Source organism: Gracilinanus agilis, chromosome 5, assembly GCF_016433145.1.
Source record: "Gracilinanus agilis isolate LMUSP501 chromosome 5, AgileGrace, whole genome shotgun sequence".
Classification (NCBI taxonomy): Eukaryota; Metazoa; Chordata; class Mammalia; order Didelphimorphia; family Didelphidae; genus Gracilinanus; species Gracilinanus agilis.
The window spans coordinates 6,492,034-6,514,175 of NC_058134.1; the positions used below are offsets into that span (position 1 = coordinate 6,492,034).

General features: G+C 40.4%; 1 protein-coding gene across 1 annotated transcript in view; it reads right to left on the reverse strand.

Annotated features, from left to right (window-relative positions):
• The window catches only part of DGKB (diacylglycerol kinase beta), a 490,262-nt gene that overhangs the window by 43,572 nt on the left and 424,548 nt on the right, over positions 1–22,142 (reverse strand). The window contains exon 20 of the mRNA XM_044678847.1: positions 3,520–3,610. Coding sequence (XP_044534782.1) covers positions 3,520–3,610 — 91 coding nt within the window. The remainder of the gene's footprint in view (positions 1–3,519; positions 3,611–22,142) is intronic.

Genomic DNA, 22,142 nt, shown 5'->3' on the forward strand with positions numbered 1-22,142 from the left:
ACAACATCATGCAAATGTATATTGTTAAGTCTGATTTACTTATGGAGTCATCTTGAGGGCAGCAAAGCAACTGCTGAAATGTTGAACTGGGTTCAGAAATTTGGAGAAAGGATTAGAGCAGCTCTCTAGAAGGGACCTGAGAGACAGCTCTGGACTTGGAGTCAGGAAATCCTGGGTTCAAATGCCAACTCAGCCACTAACGAGCTGTATGACTGGGCAAGGCATGAAGCATACCACTCCTTCCTCATTTATAAAATGAGGCAGTGGACTTGGTGACCCCTAATGTTCCTTCCAGCTTAAAATCAATCACCTTATGCCTGCAGTTTTGGAGTGGGTGGAGTGAAGGCCATTCTTTTCTCATCATGTCTTGCAGAATGAAGAATTGGAAGAGGGGGAGAAATGCTCCAACTGCTATCTGTGGCTTTCAATTGGCTCTAGAACAAATAACCCCATGGGGAAATCAGAGACAGAGCCCATGAAGGGAAAGGAGGCAGTCAATCCAGGGCTATTCTGATGGCACCATATTCTAGAAGAATATGCCAAGAATTTATAAAGGTGAATGAATTGCTGGGAAGAAAAAAAAATTCCTATCCTATCTCCAACAGGATTTATCATTTTAAGGAATAATACCCAAATCCAAGATCTCAAGAGAGCTGGTCAAACCATCCAAACAAGGTCAAGAATCCCAAAAGAGAAGGAGCTGTTCCTCAGGAGGATGGAGTTTCCCTTTCACTGGGGCGGAGGGGCCTACAATCAAACGCTGAATGAAGAGAAGGCTCTGCAGTTACAATTTGGCCTGGCCAGTCGCTAAGGTCTCTCCCATTTCGGACCCTAAATTTGATTTTATCATCTGCCATTCTATATTTGGGAAAATAATGGAGGAGGTAAGAGCCAAATTAGTGGGAAGAGGGAGCATGCCAGTAAAGTCAGAGATCCACTCCAGTGACAAAGGATATTTTTTACTGAAAAAAATCTTACATTTTCTGTCAAGATTCTAGTTTTTATTATCTATCTATCTATCTATCTATCTATCTACATATATATCTATTATCTATCTATCATCTACATATCATCTATCATTATCTATCTATCTATTGACCTATCTTATCTATCTATCATTATCTACCTATAATCTATCTATCTATCTATCTATCTATCTATCTATCTATCTATCTATCTATCATTGATCTATCTTAAAACCTCACCTTCCATCTTAGAATTAATACTGTGTATTGGTTCCAAGGCAGAAGAATAGTAAGAGCTAGGCAGTCTCTGAGGCCAGATTTGAACCTTGGACCTCCTGTCTCTAGGACTGGCTCTCCATCCACTGAGCCATCCAGTTGCATGCCAGTTTTTGTTTTTTTATTTAAAAAAAAATCACAAGGTTTTATATTCTGTGAATCATCGTAAAAGTATCCTCCTGAGGCTATGGATTTGTTGTTGGGTCTTTTCTAAGGTGTCCATAAGGAATTGGCTCCTTCCATGGTGGGAAGTCCAGCATCAAGATGCAGACCCTGCACAGATTTATCAGGTTTGCTCATCGTTCCTTGTGCAAGCAATGGGCAACAGCAGCTTCTCGGGGTTTAACCTCCTCCTTCTAACACTTTCCCCTGAGACCGCGGCACATCCTATCTGACTCTTTAAAAGTCAGCATTACGTTGTTGTGCCTCCATTGCCCCATCTGGCTTCATCATCCTGAGAAAAGGGAACTCGATCTCTCAGCCTCAGTATTCTCATCTGTCAAATGGAAGCAGGAGCATCAGCCATCAGGGCAGAGGAAAAGATCTGATGAGATGCTCACGTCGAGCCTTTTCCCAGTAATCCATCCATCCTCAGATATTTATTAGCGCCTCCTGTGTGGTAGAAGCGTCCTAGACATGTCAGCTAGCGAGGATGAGAAAGGCAGACGGAATTCATTCTTTATGTTGCCGCCGTGGCAAGCGATGCTGGAAGTTTGTGGGTCACTCTCAGTGTTAGCGATGCTATTCGTAGCAGCACCACGTGGCAGGCAGAGAGCACTTGGCCATCCTCATCGTCTGGGTCCTCCTCTGGGCCAGGGAGCCCTCCTGAAATGATCTTTATCCCCGTTCCTTCCACGGATGGGAAAGCTCAGGCTTCGGGACAAAGAGGCCACGTGGCTTCTTGGGCCTGGGCCAGGCCAGAGCTCCCGGCTTCATGCTGGTGGGAAGGGTGGATGCTGGCAGGCGGCCCGAGTTTGGCCCCTGCTCTGTGGCCGAGGCTCCGTGGCAGCCCCTCGCTGCTCCTCCAGGGACTCCCACCACCTCTGGCCAAAGCGTCCCAGCGCAAGTATCCACAGTGCAAGTAAGGTAACTCTTTAGGGGGTACAAGAGCCTCTGGGCTCACAAGGCCACCACATGGTTGGCCTCACATCGCCCGAACTCCCACGTACTCTGCGGAACGTCCTGATTGAGAGACAATCTCACATCATGGTGGAATGGCCTGGGTTCGGGTGTTGTCTTCAGGCGGGGCACATCCCGGACACTCTCCGGGCCAGGAGGAGCTCCCTAAGAACACAAGCTGCAGGAGGACTGCCCGCCGAGGCCGGAGGAGGGAGATTCCAAGCTGGGAGTTACTCCCCGGATCCAGACCGGCCAAAGCCGGGCCAAAGAACACTAAATGCTACCTGGCCAGATGCTATTTCCATCCCTTTCCACCCATCCCCGCAGCTTGGTTACTCACCGGGAAATGGTCAGGGATGGACAAGGAAGGATGGGCTCGCCACTTCATTTTGAAGGAGGACCATACTAAACGTGAGTGAGAGACCAGGGACTGCGCTCTGACTTGTTACGTGCCCCAGCAAGCTCTGTCTTGTGGGGTTCCCCCTTCGCGTCGCCCCCCCCCCACACCTCAGGCCCTCAGGCCTCCTTTGTCTGGCCTCTCCACCACGCTTTTGTCTCCCTGTTTGCTCCCTGACTTTTGAAAGTCTCTTTTTTCCCTCGCTAACTTTGCTCTATTTCTTGGCATTTCCACTTCCTACATGGGTAATGGAAACATGGCAACCTTGGTCACCGAGGAAAGCCACTTAATGAACAGGAACGAATTGGCAAAAACTGTATTTTGTAACCTTTATTCAGGAAAGTAAGTACAATTTTAGTGAATTGGGTTTTAAAGGTTATAAAATATTGAGACCTGGAAATAATAAGGTTTTTTTTTTTTCTTTTTGGTATCTTGCAGGATTTTTCTCTCCTCCCTCCAGCGTCTTTCATTTAACTTACATCTTTCTATCCACTTTGGGCACAGACGCTAAGCCACTGATTTCCAGAAGCTACGCTCCACCTCTCACCCTTTCACACAGTCACAAGTCTTCACTAATAATACCAACATTTAGGACATCCCCCATCAAGACCGTTTGACAAAAATAACATTTGAGACTTGGCTTGGCGTTCTATGCACGGCTCGGAGTCTAGTTCATCCGGGGCCCTCCCTGCACAGGAGATGTGTTAGCAGCCAAGCTCGAGCTGGCTTCTGACTCCCTTGAGGAGAACTCATTTTCCTTACTTCAATCTCCACGGATTCATGCAGCCTCTTGCAGGTCGCCGAGAACGTCTCCGAAGTGCCAAACTCAAAATACCAAAACTTGTTCTTCATTCTGAAACAGGAAAGAGAGAAGAGCTTATGGAGCATCAGGAAGAGACGGGTAAGAAAAGAAATGGGCCCAGCCTGTCTTCTGCCGAGAGGAATGGGGGCGGCTTGGGCACTTTTGACGTCCAGTGGGAAATGGATGAGCCCATCATTTCCCCAGCTTAAATGTTGGTGTCAAGTTGCATGATGGCCCCTAAAGGGATAACAACAATGCGTTTCGTTTGACAGGCTCCACTGCACCCCTGACTTTTCTGTCTTTGGAATGATGGGCCTTCCTCTCCCCAACTCCACTAGATAACAAAGAAAAAAGCTGATGGGGGGATTTCCTTAAAATTAGGATGGGGGGCTGTGAGGGGCTGAAGGCTGGGAATTCGTCAGGGATAGACGTCATTGAGGGGGGAAAATGTCCATCCCAAAGTTATTAGCTTCTAAGCCATTAAAGAGTACAAGGAAAACAGGAAGGCAGCTTCCCTTTTCCCATTGCTACCAGAGGGCCAGGGAAATGTGACCTTCACAGTGAGAGTCCAGTGCTCTGCCTGCAAGGAAAAGCTCATCTATTTGTCAGATGGAATTCCATTTGAGATACAAAATAAACAAAAATGGAAACATAAACATATCTATTGTGGATTCTCATTCATCCTCTTTGATTGCCATATTGGAAAATGGTCTTTTTCTAGTTCCCCCCTTGGTAGGGGTTGGGATCTGTGTAGGTGGATGGAAGAGAAGCAGCTCAGATGGAATCACATATCTTTAGAAGAAGTTTGACTGCTTGTCTTTAAAAAACAATGCAAATAGCTCAACTCCTGGGAATGAAATGTAATTTCATGGAAGAAGACAGGATTTTAAAAAGACCTAGTCATGTGGTTAAAAAAATCATAGTGTGATAAAAGTCATTTTTGACAAAGCTAAACCATTTATAATCATTCGTTACTCAAATCAGAAATCCTCAACTCAGTTCAAATAATGTTCACATTTACATGTGCGCACGCACACACACACACACACACACACACACACGCACACACACACACCAACAAAGGCACAATTGGAAAAGGAATAGTCTTCGTTTCCTCGGCACCAGTGGTGCCACTTGGTGATCTCTGGCTTCTACAGCCTGACATCTGTATCTTGAACCTGAATATAAACTGGCATCTTTGTCATGTACCAGAGTATATCAACTGACAAGTCGACTAAAGGCAGCGACCACAGGGGGCATAATTAACAAATTGCACCCTGTTTCAGGCACGGCAAATGCCAGTGGGACGAATACTGTGCATGTGGTGATGGGATGTGGAAAACGCTGCACAGATTTTAAGTTCGGAAATACCTGCCAACTTAAACCAGCTGTGCAAACAAGTTTCAAGACCCCACTAGAATTGTGGAAGGTTGTATGTTCAATGCTCACTGGCCCATTTCTTAGTTACTACGCTGGTGACTAAAACAAAAATAGAGCATTATTCATCTGAAGGACAATATTAAGTGGAGCACCCAATTTCCCAGGAAATATTTATTTTGAGATTAAATTTTTGTTTTAGAAGTAGCTTGTGTTCTCTAGGCCTCTGAGAAAGTAAATGGCCTTGCTGAGATTACAAAGATATCTTACTTTTATTTTTACAGAATTCTGATCTCGGCAGAATTAGGGGCAGTGAAATCGCGCGAGAGCCACCTTCTTTGGTTACAGAATTCCATTTTAAAATTTGAAATCTATTCCCGGGGCAAGTATCACCCACAAAACTGAGTTGAAATTGAAATTTCTGGAGGATGAAGGTCCAGTTAAACATGAGGACGGATGGCTAGTGTCCTGCGTTCTAGGAAGTGCCACTTCAACACTGACGCCCAACATTCTTCACTGAAAAGGACTGTCTTTTCACCACTCCTACTGTGAGCTGTTGGTCATCAACAATGGACACTCCAAGTTTTGCTCAGTTCTTTCTCTTTATTTCTAGTGAGTACAAGAACACGGCTTCGCTTTGCTCAATGATGCTTCCTAACACTGTCGGCCCAGATATGAAGGCAAGTCCTTGACATCCAAAAACATTTGTCTCCAAATTCATCATTTTTGGCTGTCAAAATCCCATATGATCTAATCAAAATAAAGGTTCTTTCTATTAGACTAACAGATGTTTGTTACCTCTTCCCAAATGAATCCATTCGCTCTCTTCAGCTCCTCAGGATTCTACCCCAGACCCCACTCGCCATTTTGGTTTACATCATGGTCCGTGGACCAAAGCTCCTTTAAATTCTCAGTTATTACAGCCATTTTTATGTTTCACTTAGAGAAATATATGGAGGTGATAAAGCCCACATAGAATGTGAGTCCACATGACAAATTAAAGGCTGTTAAATTTTATTTTTTTATACTAAAACGATCTTTGGATTGTAGGAATGCAAAAAAGCACGTTTGAACATACATACCGTCTCATTTTATGGTGCCCATTTGAAAATGAGTCGGTGCATTCCTAATCACTTTTGACAGGGCAAAGAGATAAATAATCTTGGCCTAAAAATTTGAGCCTAAAGTTTGAGGCTGCCATGAATTTTTAAGAGCAAGATGTAATGCGCCTTTTGCTTTGGAAGGCCCCGTGGCTACTGGGCTAAGGACTGATCTCATGCCCACAAGCCCTGGGACCCTGGGATAAATGAGAGGACTGAGTGCTCAGCTTTTTTGTTTCTTTTTCTTTTTTAGAAAGTATTTCGATTGCTCTAATTGTAAACCTTTTAATTCCTCTTTAATATTCAAAGCACTGGGTTCCCAGGTGTTAAGCTGAGGGTGGAGGGCACAATTTCCATGTACACAGCATTTTCTTCCTAACTGTCATTTCTGTTTCTGTCACACAGCAGTACAGAAGGAGAAAATTATCCCGCTTTCTTTTTCCTCCCATTTTTTAAGGAGAAATCATTCTTTGGCTACATAGAGGTTAATGGGTACTCTGTACCTCAGGTTCTTCAATGCTAAATATATAACCTGATTGTTAAGCCATAGATCTGGGCCAGCCTTTTTCTTTGACACATCCAAGTATTTGACTTTGTTTTTTTTTTTCTTGCTAAAGGATGTTCTCAAGTCAAACAGAAAACAAGGTGGAGGAAAGCAAGAAACATTTGGAAGAGAAAAGCCTGAAATTTAAGCAGTACTGAAGGCATGAGGTGGCAAAGCGAGTTGACCAATTGTGGTCATGAGAGATGTCAAATTGCCTCAATTGCCCAATTTGAGCTTCGTTTAAATTAAAACACTGCTGGCAAAGTTTTAAGTCAGTAGCATCACTTGGAAATTAAATTTGATCTTTCCTTATTCTTGAACTTTTCCCTTTGACTTTTCTGTGAGCCCTCAGGAGGAATGTTTGGCTGTGATTGGGTATAACTGAGCAATGCGTCAAAGGCAATAATCCTTTTGCAAGAGTCATTCCTTCATGAAATAACCTTCTTTTACAGACTGGCTGGTTTACATATTTAATAGGCAGAATCACAAATTCCCAGACATCTGAGCTTCCTCGATAAATGCAAGAACATAATATTCAAGGTGGTTGACTTGAAACCAGTCCTATTCAGTTCTGTGTCATGTATTAAAAAAGAAACGAGCTGATGGATGACTGATTTTTACTTTCCACCTATGAGAAGTAATTCAAACAATGATTTGTAGGCTCAGGACTGGTGGGAAGTATTTTAAGGGGTGACACAAGACCCTAAAAAACAAAAGGGTTGAAAAAGAAAGGAAGGAAGAGAAAAGAGAGGATAAAAAAAACTTTTATAAAGAATTTGCACCTTCTAGGCACAGGACGAAGAGAAAATCATATTAGAAACCCCAAGCTGGATCTTTATGTTGAGGTTTCAGAGTAAAAGATCAAGATCACGACTGGAGAGCACATTCAGGTCAGGAGAAGCTGGTTTTCTGCTAGGACTTTGCAATAATGACCACAATGCTCATTAATCTGGTTGTCTATAGGTTCGTTTGGAAACAAAACTGCTCAGCAGGAGGACCCCTTTGCAGGCATACCAAAGTCTTCCTTTTGGCAACAGACTTGGACTTTCAGGGGGCTGGAGAATTCCAAGGATGCTTCATGGGTTTAAGATGATGGCGATGCCAGCCCAGGGGACACTCCTCCTTCTCTCCAGATTCTTCCTCCCTATTTTGCCTTTTGCCAACATTAGCAGTGACCTAAAGGAGAACCCACTGCCTTTCCATACCCAGCTGATCTCCAGAGGAAGAGTCTATTACCCATAAAGAATGTGATCTCCTCAGTTACTTAGAAAACAAGTGGCAAAACAAGCTCTTATTTTCTCACCTTTTCAAATAGTGATCATTTAATTGTAACCAACAAGAATTGATTAAGCTATTTCTTTCTTCCTTTTTTTTTTTAATAAGAGGAACTATATTAAGGCAGATGTAAAGAAAATTAGAGCCCCTGCCCTCAAGGAGATTTTAATTCAATTCAACATCACTTGCTAAGAACCTACTCACAGCTAGGTGGCACTGCAGTGCACAGAATGCTAGGGCTGGAGTTCAGAAGACTCAAATTCTAGGGTTCAAATCTAGCCTGAGACACTTACTAGCTGTTACTTAATAATGTTGACCTCAATTTCTTCATCTATAAAATGAAATGGGAAAAGAAATGACAAACTATTGCAGTATTTTTACTAAGAAACCTCCAAATGGGGTCACAAAGAGTCAGACGTGACTGAAAATTGACAGAACAGTAATTCAGAGGCTGCTATGTACCAGACCTTGAATAAATAAAACCAAAACTATGTAGTCATTAACCTCAAGGAACTTTCATCCTACTGGGGAAAGGAGACAGGCTCTGAGACTTGATTTCCTCTTTTAAAAATGGAGGCAGTTGGACTAGGTGATCTCTGAGGTTGCTTTTTAGCCCCAAACCTGTGATTCTCTGCAATGGGAGAGTAATCAGAAGGATCTATGAGGATAGATGGGAGGAAGTTGCAAAGATGCAACTTTAGGCTCCTTGGAAAGAAAATCCCTTTAAAAATGAGAGATAATCCTAAAGGGTAATAGACTTCCCATCCAGGACAAAATGTTAATGAACTAATTACAGGCTTCTAAACAACCATTAGAAGGACTCTTGTCTGCTGTACTGTAGTGGGGATTTCTTTTCAGAGACCTGCAAGCCTTGGTCACCACTGATGTCTTTTTTAATTCTGAAATTCTACCTTTGGTGACTTGATGACAATTCACTCTTGTCTCAGAGAGAGGATTATGCTAATGTGATTACTTCATGTTGATTTTGTATCATGGCAATAGTTTTAGTGAAGCCATTTTGTATTCATACCAAAGAGTACAAACTCCAAGTAGAAACTAATAAATAGCAAAATGCCATACAAAAATCCATGTATCTTCCTGCTAAGAACATAAGATGTTCAGACCAAATCCCAAGGAGACACACAAATGGGCCATCGAAACCTCAGAGTGCATCATATCATTCCATCTTTGTTTTTTAAAAGAGATGGATGCTTCAAACAAATTATTTTTTACCTGAATGGCTTTTACAGGCATCGAGAAAGTTGCGTGTAGTTTTCGCAACATGGGGAAAACAAATTTTGCCCAGTTAAGTTAAATGCTTTAATCCATTCCTCCCAATTTTCAAAGATTTTCTTTTCAAATTGAATCTACATGCAGATATTTCTACAGTAAAAGGGAGTCAGTGATGTTTCTTTTGTCCTCGTGATGGTTTCTTTCATTTTTCACTACAATAAGAGATTCTGACCATTAAAAAAGTGAGAGACAGAACTGATGAGGAGATGGAGTGACATTTAATAGCCATGGGTTTGGGGAAGTCACAGGGGTAGAGCTGGGGTGGCAGAGAAGAAAGGAGACACAAAGAGTAAGAAACTGGGGCTTTCCGAGGGCCAACAGGGAATGGAGAACCCAACAAGTAGTGTTGATGGGTAAAATTTGTTAGAGGTTGCCTGCTGGCCTTTCACAGAGAAAAATAAAGGGGTATCAGAGATACGGCAATTGGTATTACTTCCTTATTCCTATCCTAGGCCTCGGTGGCAAGGTCCCCAGCTTCCTAGTAACATCAAATAATACATTATTTTCTGGGTGCTACTAATGCACTATTAAAGTAATAATAATAGTCAGCATATCTAGAGAGCTTTATATTTTCCTTCACTCATTTAGGTTCACAAACCTAGAAAGTAGATACTATACGTAAGAATTCCCTTATTTTATAGATGAAGAAACTGAGGCACAGGGATGTTCAGAACCTTGCCCTGTGTCTTTCAGCTAGTAAGTATGAGACAGTCTTTATGACTCCAAGTCTTGTGCTTTAAAGAAGTCAATCTGAATCATGGTGCAACATCTATTCAGTTCCCAGGAATGGCTCAAGATCCCAAATGGGACTTACATTTGAAATATTACCTCGAAGAATCATTTGGGGATCTACAAGTCAAGAAGCAATCATTAAGCACCTCCTGTGTATCCACTTCAGATATAAGTACGAAGAATGAAACAATCTCTCATTGCAGGAAATCTATATCCTAATGAAGAGGTTAAAAGATTTCTGAACAGAAATTGGAGAAAGACCATTGATAGGTGGCTGAGGCTGGGAAAACCTAGTTGTGTTTCTATCCCATGGATTAGAATAATTTTCTCCAAAATGCATCACTTCCTTCTTTCCTTCCGATCTCTGTTTCTTTTTTTGCTTCCCATCCTCTCTCTCTCTTCATTTCTTTTTTTTTTGGTTTCTTTCTTTCCTTCCTTCTTCTTTCCTATTGCCAATTTTGGTTTTCAGAGCAAACTTCTCAACAGGAATACTGATTTCCCTGGCCAAAGTTATACGCTGGCTACTCTCCTTGATTTTCTTTTCCCTGCTATAACTCACAGGTTATTTATCTGATTTGACCCCATCCTGCTGATTGAGGTATCCTGCTGGTATGGAAAGGGTATTACACTGAAAGCAGAAAACCAGGGCTTGGCCAAGCCCTAACATGACTAGATGAGTGACCCTGAACAAGTTATCTTTCTGGATCTTTATTTACTTAAGAAAAATCAGTTATGCCACTGCTACTCTCTCCTTGATCAGATGGCAATGAGAAAGGTGAACTGTCAACACAAAAGTCCTTTAGCCAAGGATGCTTTATGTTATCATTAGCCTGAGACTTTCTTCCAAATGGTTACATGAAGACTATTGGTTACAGAGCCAAAAGAAATCCATCGACTTGCCTCTGTCAATACCAAGTCAGAACAAGCACTCCTTTGTGCACAAAGAAAGCATTTTGTACCAGGAAACTTCCTGAACCAGGCAGCCCCAGCTCAGGCTGCATATATAATGGAATCAGAAACTTAGGAAATGCTCACTACGTCAAGTCTTTCTAAAACTTGGTTTCCCTATCTGTAAAGCTTAGAAAATGATACCCATGCCTGTCCCCCCAGCTTGATGGGAAAAAAGATTCAAGTGAGAAGAAGCAGCTGGAGAATTTTGTGAAGGAGAAGCTTCTCTCTCTCCCAAAATTAAGTTCTTACCTTGGCTGTTAGGGAAAACCTGGAGACCAGGTAGGCAAGCAGTTAAAGTTACCCTACCCATTTCTGCAGGGATGTGGGGGACCCCTGGTAGGGAGTATTGAATATATTGCCAGATCATGTGCTAATCTCTCAGTTTATTCAATTATACATCTTTTTTTCTTTGCCATAAGGGAAGATTCAATTGAAGGGGACAGAGAAATGGCTGGCTTGTAACATTAAGAGGCTCACTCAGTAGCCACCTTATTCATCTTTCATGTAAACACCATTTCTTCTGAGTATCCAAACTTCTGATTTCACCATTGGAAGGAATTCCAATGTGGAAACTCCTTCTACTGCCAAAGGTCAGAATTCTCCAAATTTCTGTTTGATTGTTGACAACAGAGTTTCCTTGGCCCCTCAGAAGCTGTGACTTATGCAGGCTCAAAATACTAAAGACTTAAACCCAGGTCTTCCTGCCTCCAAGATCATCTCTCTTCCCTCCACTACGTCTGTGGATATATTTGTACCCATGTGTGAATGTGCTTGTGACCATATGGAAAGCCAGTTCCTAGATAGAACTGAGGAGAAAAATAAGAGGTGAATGTCTGTCTGCTTTGATTCATTAAAATCATCTTCCTGCTCTTGGAGTAAGTCTGCTTCCACCTGAATACAAAAAGTGATCTCATCTGGATCTGTCTGTTAGAAGAGGTACGTTTTGCTCAACATGTTATGTGTAATTTATCAAGACCCCAACAGAGAAAAGCAAAGGAAGATGATGAGATTTCAGGGAATAATCTCTGCCCCTTATGATACAAATCAGTGACAAGAACACAACCCAGATACTCGCTGATGAGCCGATTTGTCTGGGAGATGATGTTGTCCTTTATTTTGATTTAAATATCAACATTTTCTGATCAATTTCCGTGTGTGTGTGTGTGTGTGTGTGTGTGTGTGTGTGTGTGTGTGTGTGTGTTTATTCTCATGAAACCACCTTCTGGAGCTGCTGAGAACTGTGGCAAATGGAATCTAACCTCTCCTTCTTCTTTAAGATAAATTTCCAGAAAAACAGAACTTCTCAAATTCAAAGTTGTAAATCTCTTTATCAGATCAGAAGCGGTCTGTGGCTGTGTGAAGGAAAGGAAGAGGTACTGCTAGGCTTAATTAATTTTTAGAGAATGAAAGCAAGTTGTATTGCATCCCATTGTACTTGAAAGGTGTGAAGTTGTCATGATATTTGTAGAGCACAGGTGGAGGGGGTGAAGTGGGAAGTAGGAAGATGGAAGGTATAAGGGATGAGGTGATGGTTGTTATTGGTTTTTCTTTTTCTTCTTTAAATCTTAGGTTTAAAAGATCACACACACATGCACACACACACACACACACACACACACACACACACACACACACAATTTGATGGAGAAAGGCCTGAGAAAAGGTATCGATGGGTAATTGTAGCATGCCAATGGTCTTTAATTGCTGTTTATGACAATTTTAGACAAATCTTCTTTGTGTCTGAAATGAAAGAGTGGAGAATATGGCCTCGATCTGGCATTCCATCTGAATTAGGAATTCCTGAAAAAGGAAACTCCCTCCATCAGTTCTCGTAGGTGCCTTCTCTGGAATCTAAAATCTTGGGGAAATGCCCCGGACACCAAGAGTTTGGGTGATTTTCCCAGAGTCACACCACCAATATACATCAGAGCGTGAACTTGAAATGAGACCTTCTTGGATCTGAGTCCGGCTCTGAATCCTCTATGTCAAGCTGCCTCTAGCAATATGAAAATGATCACTAAGAGATGTGAAAAAAGATTCAAGGATTCGAATGTACTTTCAAACACATGACGATACTCTGCTAGGACAGGTGCTCCGGCTCCGTTAGCTAAGAAGGTACTCTTTGGAGTCTTTTGTTTTTAAACATTTAGAAATATCATGGTTGAGTCCAAGTCCTGCCTTAAATGTTGACTGTCTGTGTAAGTGTGGGTAAGTCTCCTAAACTGTCAGGCCTCTACGTAACTCTCTAAAACTGGAAGTTACTGAGGAGTTGTGGATCTGGATTAGCGAAGGGAGTTTCTACTCTGAGAGATAACAAAGTAATAAATTCAAGTCTAGCAAAAAATTCTCTGTCTCTCTGTCTATCTCTCTGTCTGTTTGTCTCTCCCTTCCTCCCTCCCTCCATATGTTCATACACATACAGAGAAATAGACACCAATATACATGCACACATATATGTGTGTAAAGACAGTCTCAATATAAAGTCTTAGAGAGTAGTCAATGTAAAAAGAAATTATGGGACCAAGATCACACAGCTAATATGTACCAGAAGCAGTGCTTGAATTCAAGTCTGCCTTGCCTGTGAGGCCAGTTCTATATTCATTACCGTGTTCTGTTTCACACATCAAACTATCCATGTATACGTTGATGTAGTTTTAGCCACATGCCCACATACCTCCTTAATATTCTGTGGCATCTTCTCCTAAGTTAGCTCATAACCTGGAGAGATGAATTCTCCTTTGAGAACTCGGTTTTCAAGAAATATGCTATAGGTGACTTAAAGTTCTGTTAGCCTCAGTAAATTCGCCATTCCTTGACTCGCTGCATTACTCTTCTCCATTAGAGCCCCAGAGACATTCTCCATCACTTTTGCCTCACCAGGTAAACAACTGATGTGTATTTCCTTTGAGGCAGTCCATGAAGTAAAGCCCTTGTCATCCGAGTCCTGAAAGCCTGTCCTTGGCAGAAAAAGGCTCCCTTATAGAATTTATACTTTATTTCTGAATTGCACTGAATAGCGAATGGTTCCGGGAACCATCATCTTCTTTCTTGAAGCAGACCATCTAAGAAGGAACTAACGTGTTACTTTTAGATCCTCCTTAACGTGTACCTCGGTTTGTCTTTCCTCGATTATCTGATAATTTCCAAGAGAGCACTTTTATTGGGCCTCCAATGCAGCCCAATACGGGGAGGAGGGGTGGATATTATTATGAGAGGTGTTTAAAAAATGGACAAATGAAGAAGGCCGAGCTCCACAGGTCGGTTGCCCCATCTTGTTGAGTCTTTAGACCCGTGTGCTTGACGTTGGCTAACTATAGGCTCTTTTACGTTATCACATTTCGGAGATGGCAGGGACTTTACTTGACTATTGGCTACCCCAAGGTAACCACGGACATATCAATCACACGGATAGATAAGAAGTGCTAGCCAATTGGGATATCTTTAGAGTACTTCAAATTTAACTTGTCCCAAAGAAAACATTATTGTGGCTCTGCCCTGATTAGTGCAAATAATGAATTCTGCAAAGTGGTAGCATGTAGATTAATTCTCACTAAGTTATAATTATGTGAAATAGGGTAACTGGTTCCAGTCCAATGGAAATAGGCAATGCAAATTCGAATAATGCAAGAACTTCATGGGATTCACTATTGGTACAAACTAGGCTATAGCTGTATTATTATTTTCCAGAGATAACTTTGGGGCCAACTTAGGGAGGAAAACACCACCACCACAGGAACAAAACCACTGTCTGCTGGGAAAGGGTTAAGAGGGTTTTCAGATCGTGGCTATTAACATTTTACATGAAGTATCTAAATAATCATTTTGACTGGGGGATGCGAGACAATTAAGAGAAAAAAATTTGCCTTGGCTTTGTGTTCTTCCATCTATAACTGAAGGCTGGGAAAGGATCACTCAAATATCTATTAAAGTAGCTACATGCTGGGCATTATTCTAAATTCAAGAGATACAATGGAAAAGCACGAACAGCTCCTTCCCTCAAGAACCCTAAGTTTTAATGCCCATAATGTGTCTATGGAGAAGAAGTGATCTATATCTACACCTCAATCATTTTAAAGACCCGAGACTTCTCAACTGAATAAATTATTTTAATGTAGGACCTGGGTGTGAACAAGGCCCAGATAGCTCTACTGAATCAATCTTTCAAGGTATTTAATGAAAGATGAAGTATTTTAACTAACTAAAAATATTTAATTACTCCAGAATCATGGAAAGCCATTGGGTGACATCAATTGACATGAAAGAATGAGTTCGTTTGTATTTTCTGGCAAGAAAAAAAAAATTCGGTGGATTTAAAAAAAAAAAAAACAATGTAAAGCAGTTTAGAACTTGGAAAATACCACTGATAAGTGAGGACTGAGAAGTTCCAGGTAAATTCTTAAAAGGGATTGCTTGATAAGATGGGGTAGAGAGACTAGAACTTCAGGCTCCCCCCTTTTCTGCCCTACCAGAGGAGGACTTTGTTAGCATCTTGGCAAGGGGGCAGCTGCCATGTCACAGTGGCTCCTAAAACTGAAATAGATAAACTGAGGAAAAGTATGGAAGAGCTTTCAGAAACTAGGAGCTGAGAGTTCCCGCTCTCTGGTGCTCTACAAATTCCAGCTTAATTTTCCTTGGACTCTAGTTTCTGGTAATGAAATGTGTAACAGATTTTTTCCCCTGAGTGAGTGAGTGTGTGTGTGTGTGTGTGTGTGTGTGTGTGTGTGTGTGAACAACTATTCTTGATATGAACATTAGCAGATATTCCTATCTAAAACCAAGGCCGATTGGTAGTGATGCTGGGATTCTAACAGCTCAGGAAGCTTTTGTGAAGTAGGCATAAAGGAAGAGATGGGGCAGTAAAGGAGACTTGGAGGATCAGAAGGAAGGGATGCCCAGTTCTCCCAGGTCCTGGGCCTCATTGTGCCAAACACATATTCAACGTCTAGGAAAACACTTCAAATATCAGCTAATTTAATGAAATTAATAACAACTGCCAAAAGGATGATGATGTAAAGTTCTTAACTAGGCGATTTTTCAATTACAGAAACACAGGGCAGGTATTTTTCTTGAGTTAATGATTAGAACTAGAACATATGAAAAGAAAATGATTTTACAATCTCATGAGATCTTGTTTTATTGGACAATTCTGAGGTGTTCACAATGCAAAGATCTATCATTGTTTTAAAATGTTCGCCATCTTGCCAGAGTCCACCTTCTCCAGTGGAAGAGCCCTCGGAGTGCAATGGGACCTGGAAGGCCTTCTGCTCTGGGCGAAAAGGCTCAAATGGGCTGACCCCGATGCACATCTCTTGTGCAACATTCCCTACCTTGGATGACTTGTGACCTCCCCAGCACAGCATAATCCACCCGTTTTCCCTAGGACTTCTGGACACATCCTCCTCCTGCAAATTCTTTGCAGATAATCCACTACATGGACTGCAGCTTTCCCCTGGCTCTCTGTGACATCAAACGGATAGGAATGGAGCGTGAGGGGGCTGCCCGCCATATCTCACACTCTAACCAGAAAGCCAACCCACTTCTTTAGCTGGATATATCTTTCCAGTGACGTTCTTTTAACCCTTTTTCCTACACAGTTCTTGGTTGATAACAAGATAGTCTTTACTCACACCGACAATGCGATTTCCGTTGCCACTTGATTAATCATCGACCTGTACTCTTCAGTCTGGGAAGATGGGCGCTAGCAAACCCAGCATCCAGCAAACAGATGGTGCACTCGAACGTCTTTGCTAAAGAACATCAGGATACGGAGAGCACGAGAGACCCTGCCTCGTCAAATCATACAAATGAAGTCGAGACGGATACATTTTAAAACTGCATTTACAAACTACTTTTTTTTTCTTTCAAAATGGAACCACCAACTTTCATCAAAAGTAAAAAAAAAAAATCAGTGCCCCCCCCCCAAGCTATTCATGAGGGGATGATGTTAGTCGCTCAATCCAGGAAGCAAGCCAGCCCTTCTAAGAACATGTGAACCTTGGAGGCTCAGAACCATTAGCGACCTGAGAGCAAATCCCATAGGAGATCCGATGCGATCACAGGTTAATCACTCAAGTTTTCAAAGACTCCATTTCTTTCTTTATAAAATAAGCACGATAATATGCATTTATACCCAACCTCTACTTTTTGAAGAGCACTTTACATATATTTTCTCACTTGGGTCTCATAACAATTCCGGGAGGCCCGTGCGATTATTAGCTATGGCTATTCTTTACACAAGAGCTTGAGGTGAGATTTGAACTTGGCCCTTTCTGACTCCATGCCCAGGGCTCTTTCACTCGGACACATGCTATTTACCCCAGGTAGCATGTCAGCTCTGCGAAGGTAGGAATTTTTTTGTCCTTATCTTTGTATCTCAGCACTGAGTACTGTGCCTGGCACAAAGCAGGTATTTCACAAATGTGAAAGTGAGCTCGATTAAAAGTAGGTCTAGGAATAAATGCCACAGGGCTGGGCTGGCAGGAGCAGTTTTCCTGTGCACGCTCACCCCCAAGTGACGAGGACGAGGACCCCTTTCTGAGGGTGTGAGTCTCGGGGCCAAGCAGGACACACACAAAAATATTCTGAGATTCTCTTGGTTACGCTCTGTCGACTCACTCGAATAATTTTCTTTCTTTCCTCATCATACATAAATCTATCATCTTGGTAATACCTTGCTAAAATCATTTCATTGTAGCACATAATCTATATTAATAAGCTACTATGACTTCTCCTAATATCCTACTTTCCTTTCCACTTCAGCCTTAACAATCCTATGATAATCACTGTTCTGCTTTCGAATGAATCATCGGCAATGGTGAGGAAATAGCGAGGGAAGAGATGCACGCCCATGAGAGATTTAATCAGAGGAAATGGCTGACTTTTTATTTCCAATAACCATCTGCACCCATGGTAAATCAAGGTGCTAATGAAGGATCGGCCCAGACTGCATAGGAGCATAAATCTCAGGAACCAAAAGTTGTGAAGGAGCAAACCTCAAAATAACACGGAATCCGAGGGAAATGCACCAAGATTATCACACAGAAGGTCACCATCTGCAAATATGCCACACAAAGGAATACATTTAATGGTCCTAATGCCAGCTCATGAGCTGGGTTGTAATGCATCACAGAAGAGGGAAGTGTATAATTATAGAATGTTAGAGCCAGAAGGGACTCGGGACGTTACAATCTAGAGTACTGAACAAGGGAAGTGGAAATCAAATGGTAATCAGGAAGACATGAGTTCAAATCCTGTCACAACACTGACTGAAACCTCCCAACATCTTTTATTAGAACCTGGTGGAGATTAGCCCTAATGGCACCCAGGAGCCTGGGAATAGCAGCCTCTCTTGGCTGCCTCCTAGCCTGAGCCAGTCTCCATCGTCATGAAGAGCGATCCTTGTGGAGAGGAGCTCTGCCGCCCTCGTGCTCACCAAGACTGATACGGGCAGGGTAGCCTACTATCCTGGGAATAGTAGCACCCTGGATCACAGGCTGTACATGCAACACAGCCCCTATAGACGTCTCCCAGGACATCAACCCTCCTCGAGATGTGGCCCAGCAAGTGCATCTGCAGGTTACATCCACAGCTCCAGCAGAATGGGAAAAGCAAAGGCTCACCCCCAAAGTCCTTGTCCCTTTCAGGCGATTCACAGTTAGAAAAGGATATAGCGATGGTAAAGGAGATATACTGATATTAGTCTCACTACTGCACCCCAACGACCCCTGCACCTTCTCACGTGGCCTATAGCTGATACCTCCTACAGTTGTTATCAATCCCAATGTGAATAGGAACTTCTTCAGAGCAGGGATTCTCTCTTCCCTCTACCACTCTGCCTCTCTATCTCTCATATTTAGTACGGCGTTTCACCAAGTAAGGGATTAATTAATGTTTCATATATTGATTCTTCATGTTTAAATTGTAGCCAATAAGGACTCGGAATCTTTGTTTTCAGAGGAATCAGCATTAGAAATGCCTCTCACAATTTATGTTCATGAAACTAATTTTTGAACCCAAGTGTAAGATTATCCATTGATCCCTATTATAATATTGCTTGATCTTCAATTTGAACTAATGCCAAATCTGCCAAGGATTTGGGGGATCCTGTCTCTGACTACCATTGTTTTATTGAACCTTTTTCCATGTTTATCTCATCTGCAAAGTCGATAAGAATGGCAACTGTGTCTTTTTCATGACAATAAAAAAATATTCCACAGTACAAGGATAAATCCATGTCCCTGGCTAATCCTTGTATCCACCTTCGACTGGAGAACTCTTTCCAAAATGGCAACAAATCATGAATGACTAAAGTCTGGATCTGACAACTCAAACATTTCCCAAGTGATTTATGTCACATATCCTATATTGCTTGATATTCTTCAGAAAAATTTTAAGAGACATTATCAAATGCTTTTCTAGATTAGGCACACACACACACACACACACACACACACACATTTGGAAAGGAAAGAGGGTTAATGTGTCATGATGAAACTATGTTATTGATGAAATCCTGCTGGATTCTTGTGATCAGTTTCCATTTCTATAATTTCCCTCATCATTCATTTAATAATATATACAAAAACTGCCTAGGATCTGTGCCAAATTCATTGGCTGTAGGTTTGAAGACTCCATTCTTTTCTTTTTCACTTAAAAATTAGGACAGCATTTGTATTTCTTGAAAACTTCTGTACCTTTTCTACTCTTCACTGTTTTTCAAAGATCACCAAGATCAGCAATCAAATCTGCTGGTTCCTTAATCCTGAAGCCTAGAATTCCTCTGGGTCTGGCAATATTAAATACCTGATGGCAGATCAATCCATTAATTAATTACCTCATTTATTAATCATTATTTATCAACTTCCATTAGATTTTTTTGTCCTTTCTATAAAAAGAAAATTCACCTTGACAAAAAAAGTATAATGAGAGATGAACATCTTTTCTGTTCCTGTCATCTCTTATCCATATCCCATCTATCCCTCCCCCCCCCAAAAAAAAAACAGTTCTCTCCTGGTTTTTCCTCACAATTATTGAAGAAAAAAATCAAATGAAACTTTTTTGTTAGTCTTCCTTAGAATCAGTTCATTGTGATATTTAACACTCAGAAAACTATTCTTTTGGGATTCCATAACACTTTGGGGTTTATCCTCTGTTCCCTGCTCTTCTCTCCATCTTTTACATCTGCCTTTTAAATTTGTGATGTGATTGATGAGTTGTCTATGTATTTTTACTAATCCCTTTAGACAACTGTCCCTTGTATTCCTTACTGGATTTGTTTCATTTTTGAATATTGTAAATCTCATTCTTGACAACTCTCATGAATTTTGAAAAGGTACATTCAGTTCTCTTCAGGGTTTCTGAGATTTCTACCACAGAAACAAAGTCTCTTTGTTGCTGAAAATCATCTAAAAGGATAGATTTTCTTGAAGGTTTCCACAAAAAAAAAAAAAAAAAAAAAGACAAAAAATAAGTAAATTTTTCAAAAAGCGTGTTTTAATACTTATTGAGTTCTTAAGTTCTTTCTCTAGGGATAAATAGCATTTTTCAACATGGTTCCTTTTGAATTATTTCAGATTATTGTCTTGATCAGAATAGCTAATTTTTCTATAGTTTTCATCATTAAAATATTGTTGTTACTGTGCACACTGCTCTTCTGGCTCTGTTCACTTCGCCTTTTTCATAAAATTCTTCCCAGTTTTTTTTTTAATGAAATCATCCTGCTTATCCTCTTTTATAGCATAATAGTATTCCAATCAAAATAATGTCACAACTTCGTCACAACTTGTTGAGCCATTCTTCAATTGATGTGCATCCACTCCATTTTTAATATTTGGCCCAACACCAAAAAAAAAAAAACAAAAACAACCTTGCTATAAATATTTTATACAAATAAGTCCTTTTTAATTTTCTTTGATCTCTTTGGTATACCAAACTAGTAATGGTATTTGGGGGTCAAAGGATATGCAGTTACGTTACCCTTTGGGAACTGTATCATCACATTGTTCTCTAGAATCTATTGTTTAGTACATAATTCCAACAACAGTGTATTAGTGTTTGAACTTTTCCTTCTAATATTTGTCTTTTTCTTCTTTCTGTTATATTAAGCCAATCTGTTGGGTAAAAAAGGTGGCACCTCAGGGTTGTTTTCATTTGCATTTCTCTAATCAGTAGTGATTTAGAGCATTTTTTCATGTGACTATTGATGGCTTTGATTGTTTCTTTTGAAAACTTTATATTCTTTAACAAAAAAAAAATCATATGACAGAAAAAAGCTTTTGACAAAATACACTCATTACTATTTAAAGCATTAGAAAGTATAGGGATAAATGGAGCTTCTCTTAAAATGACAAATAGAATTTATACAAAACTAAGAACAAATATAATTTGTAAATATATAAACTTGAAGGCTTCCCAATAAGATCAGGGGTAAAGCAAGTATAACCATTATCACCACTGTTATGCAATATTGTACTACAAATACTATCTGTAGCAATATATGTGGAGAGATATAATCATATGCTTATTTTCTTTTATTGATATCAATTATGCTGATATTTTCCTGATATTTAACTAGCCTGAATCCCTGGAATAAATCCTACCTTACCTGTTTGTAGCATATGATCTTTATCATATATTGGAGTAATGTCCTTGCTAGCATTTTGTTTAAATTTTAGGTTTATTCATCAGGGAAACTATTCTATGTTTTTATTTATTTGTTTTTGCTCTCCACGGTTTATTAATAAAATTTATATTCAATGTCATAAGAGGAATTTGATAAGCCTTCTTTATCTATTATCTTTTCAGATACCATATATAGTATTTGCATTAATTGGACCTTAAATATTTGATAGAATTAAGCATTGTATTTCCTCTTATATTAATCTGAGCAATTTATGTTTTTGCAAATATTCATCCATCTTGCTTATGTAATGAGTTTTATTGTTCTATAATTGGGCAAAATTATTCCTAATAATTGCTTTAATTTCATCTTCATTGGTGGTGCATTCACCCTATTCATTTTTTATAGTAATAATTTGGTTTTCTTTTTTAAAAATCTAGTTAACCTACTGTTTATTTTATTTTTGTGATAAAACAGCTTATAGTGTTATTTATTTGTTCCATTTTTTGTTTTTGTTTTAATTTCTAATTTTATCATTTTCTACTTGGATTCTGGATTACCATTTTTGGTGAATAATTGAGGATTCAAAATTTGTCCATTTTGTCTTTTTTGTTGTTTTTGTTCCAGGTACAATATGTTGACCAGTCCTTCCTTCCTTCCTTCCTTCCTTCCTTCCTTCCTTCCTTCTTTCCT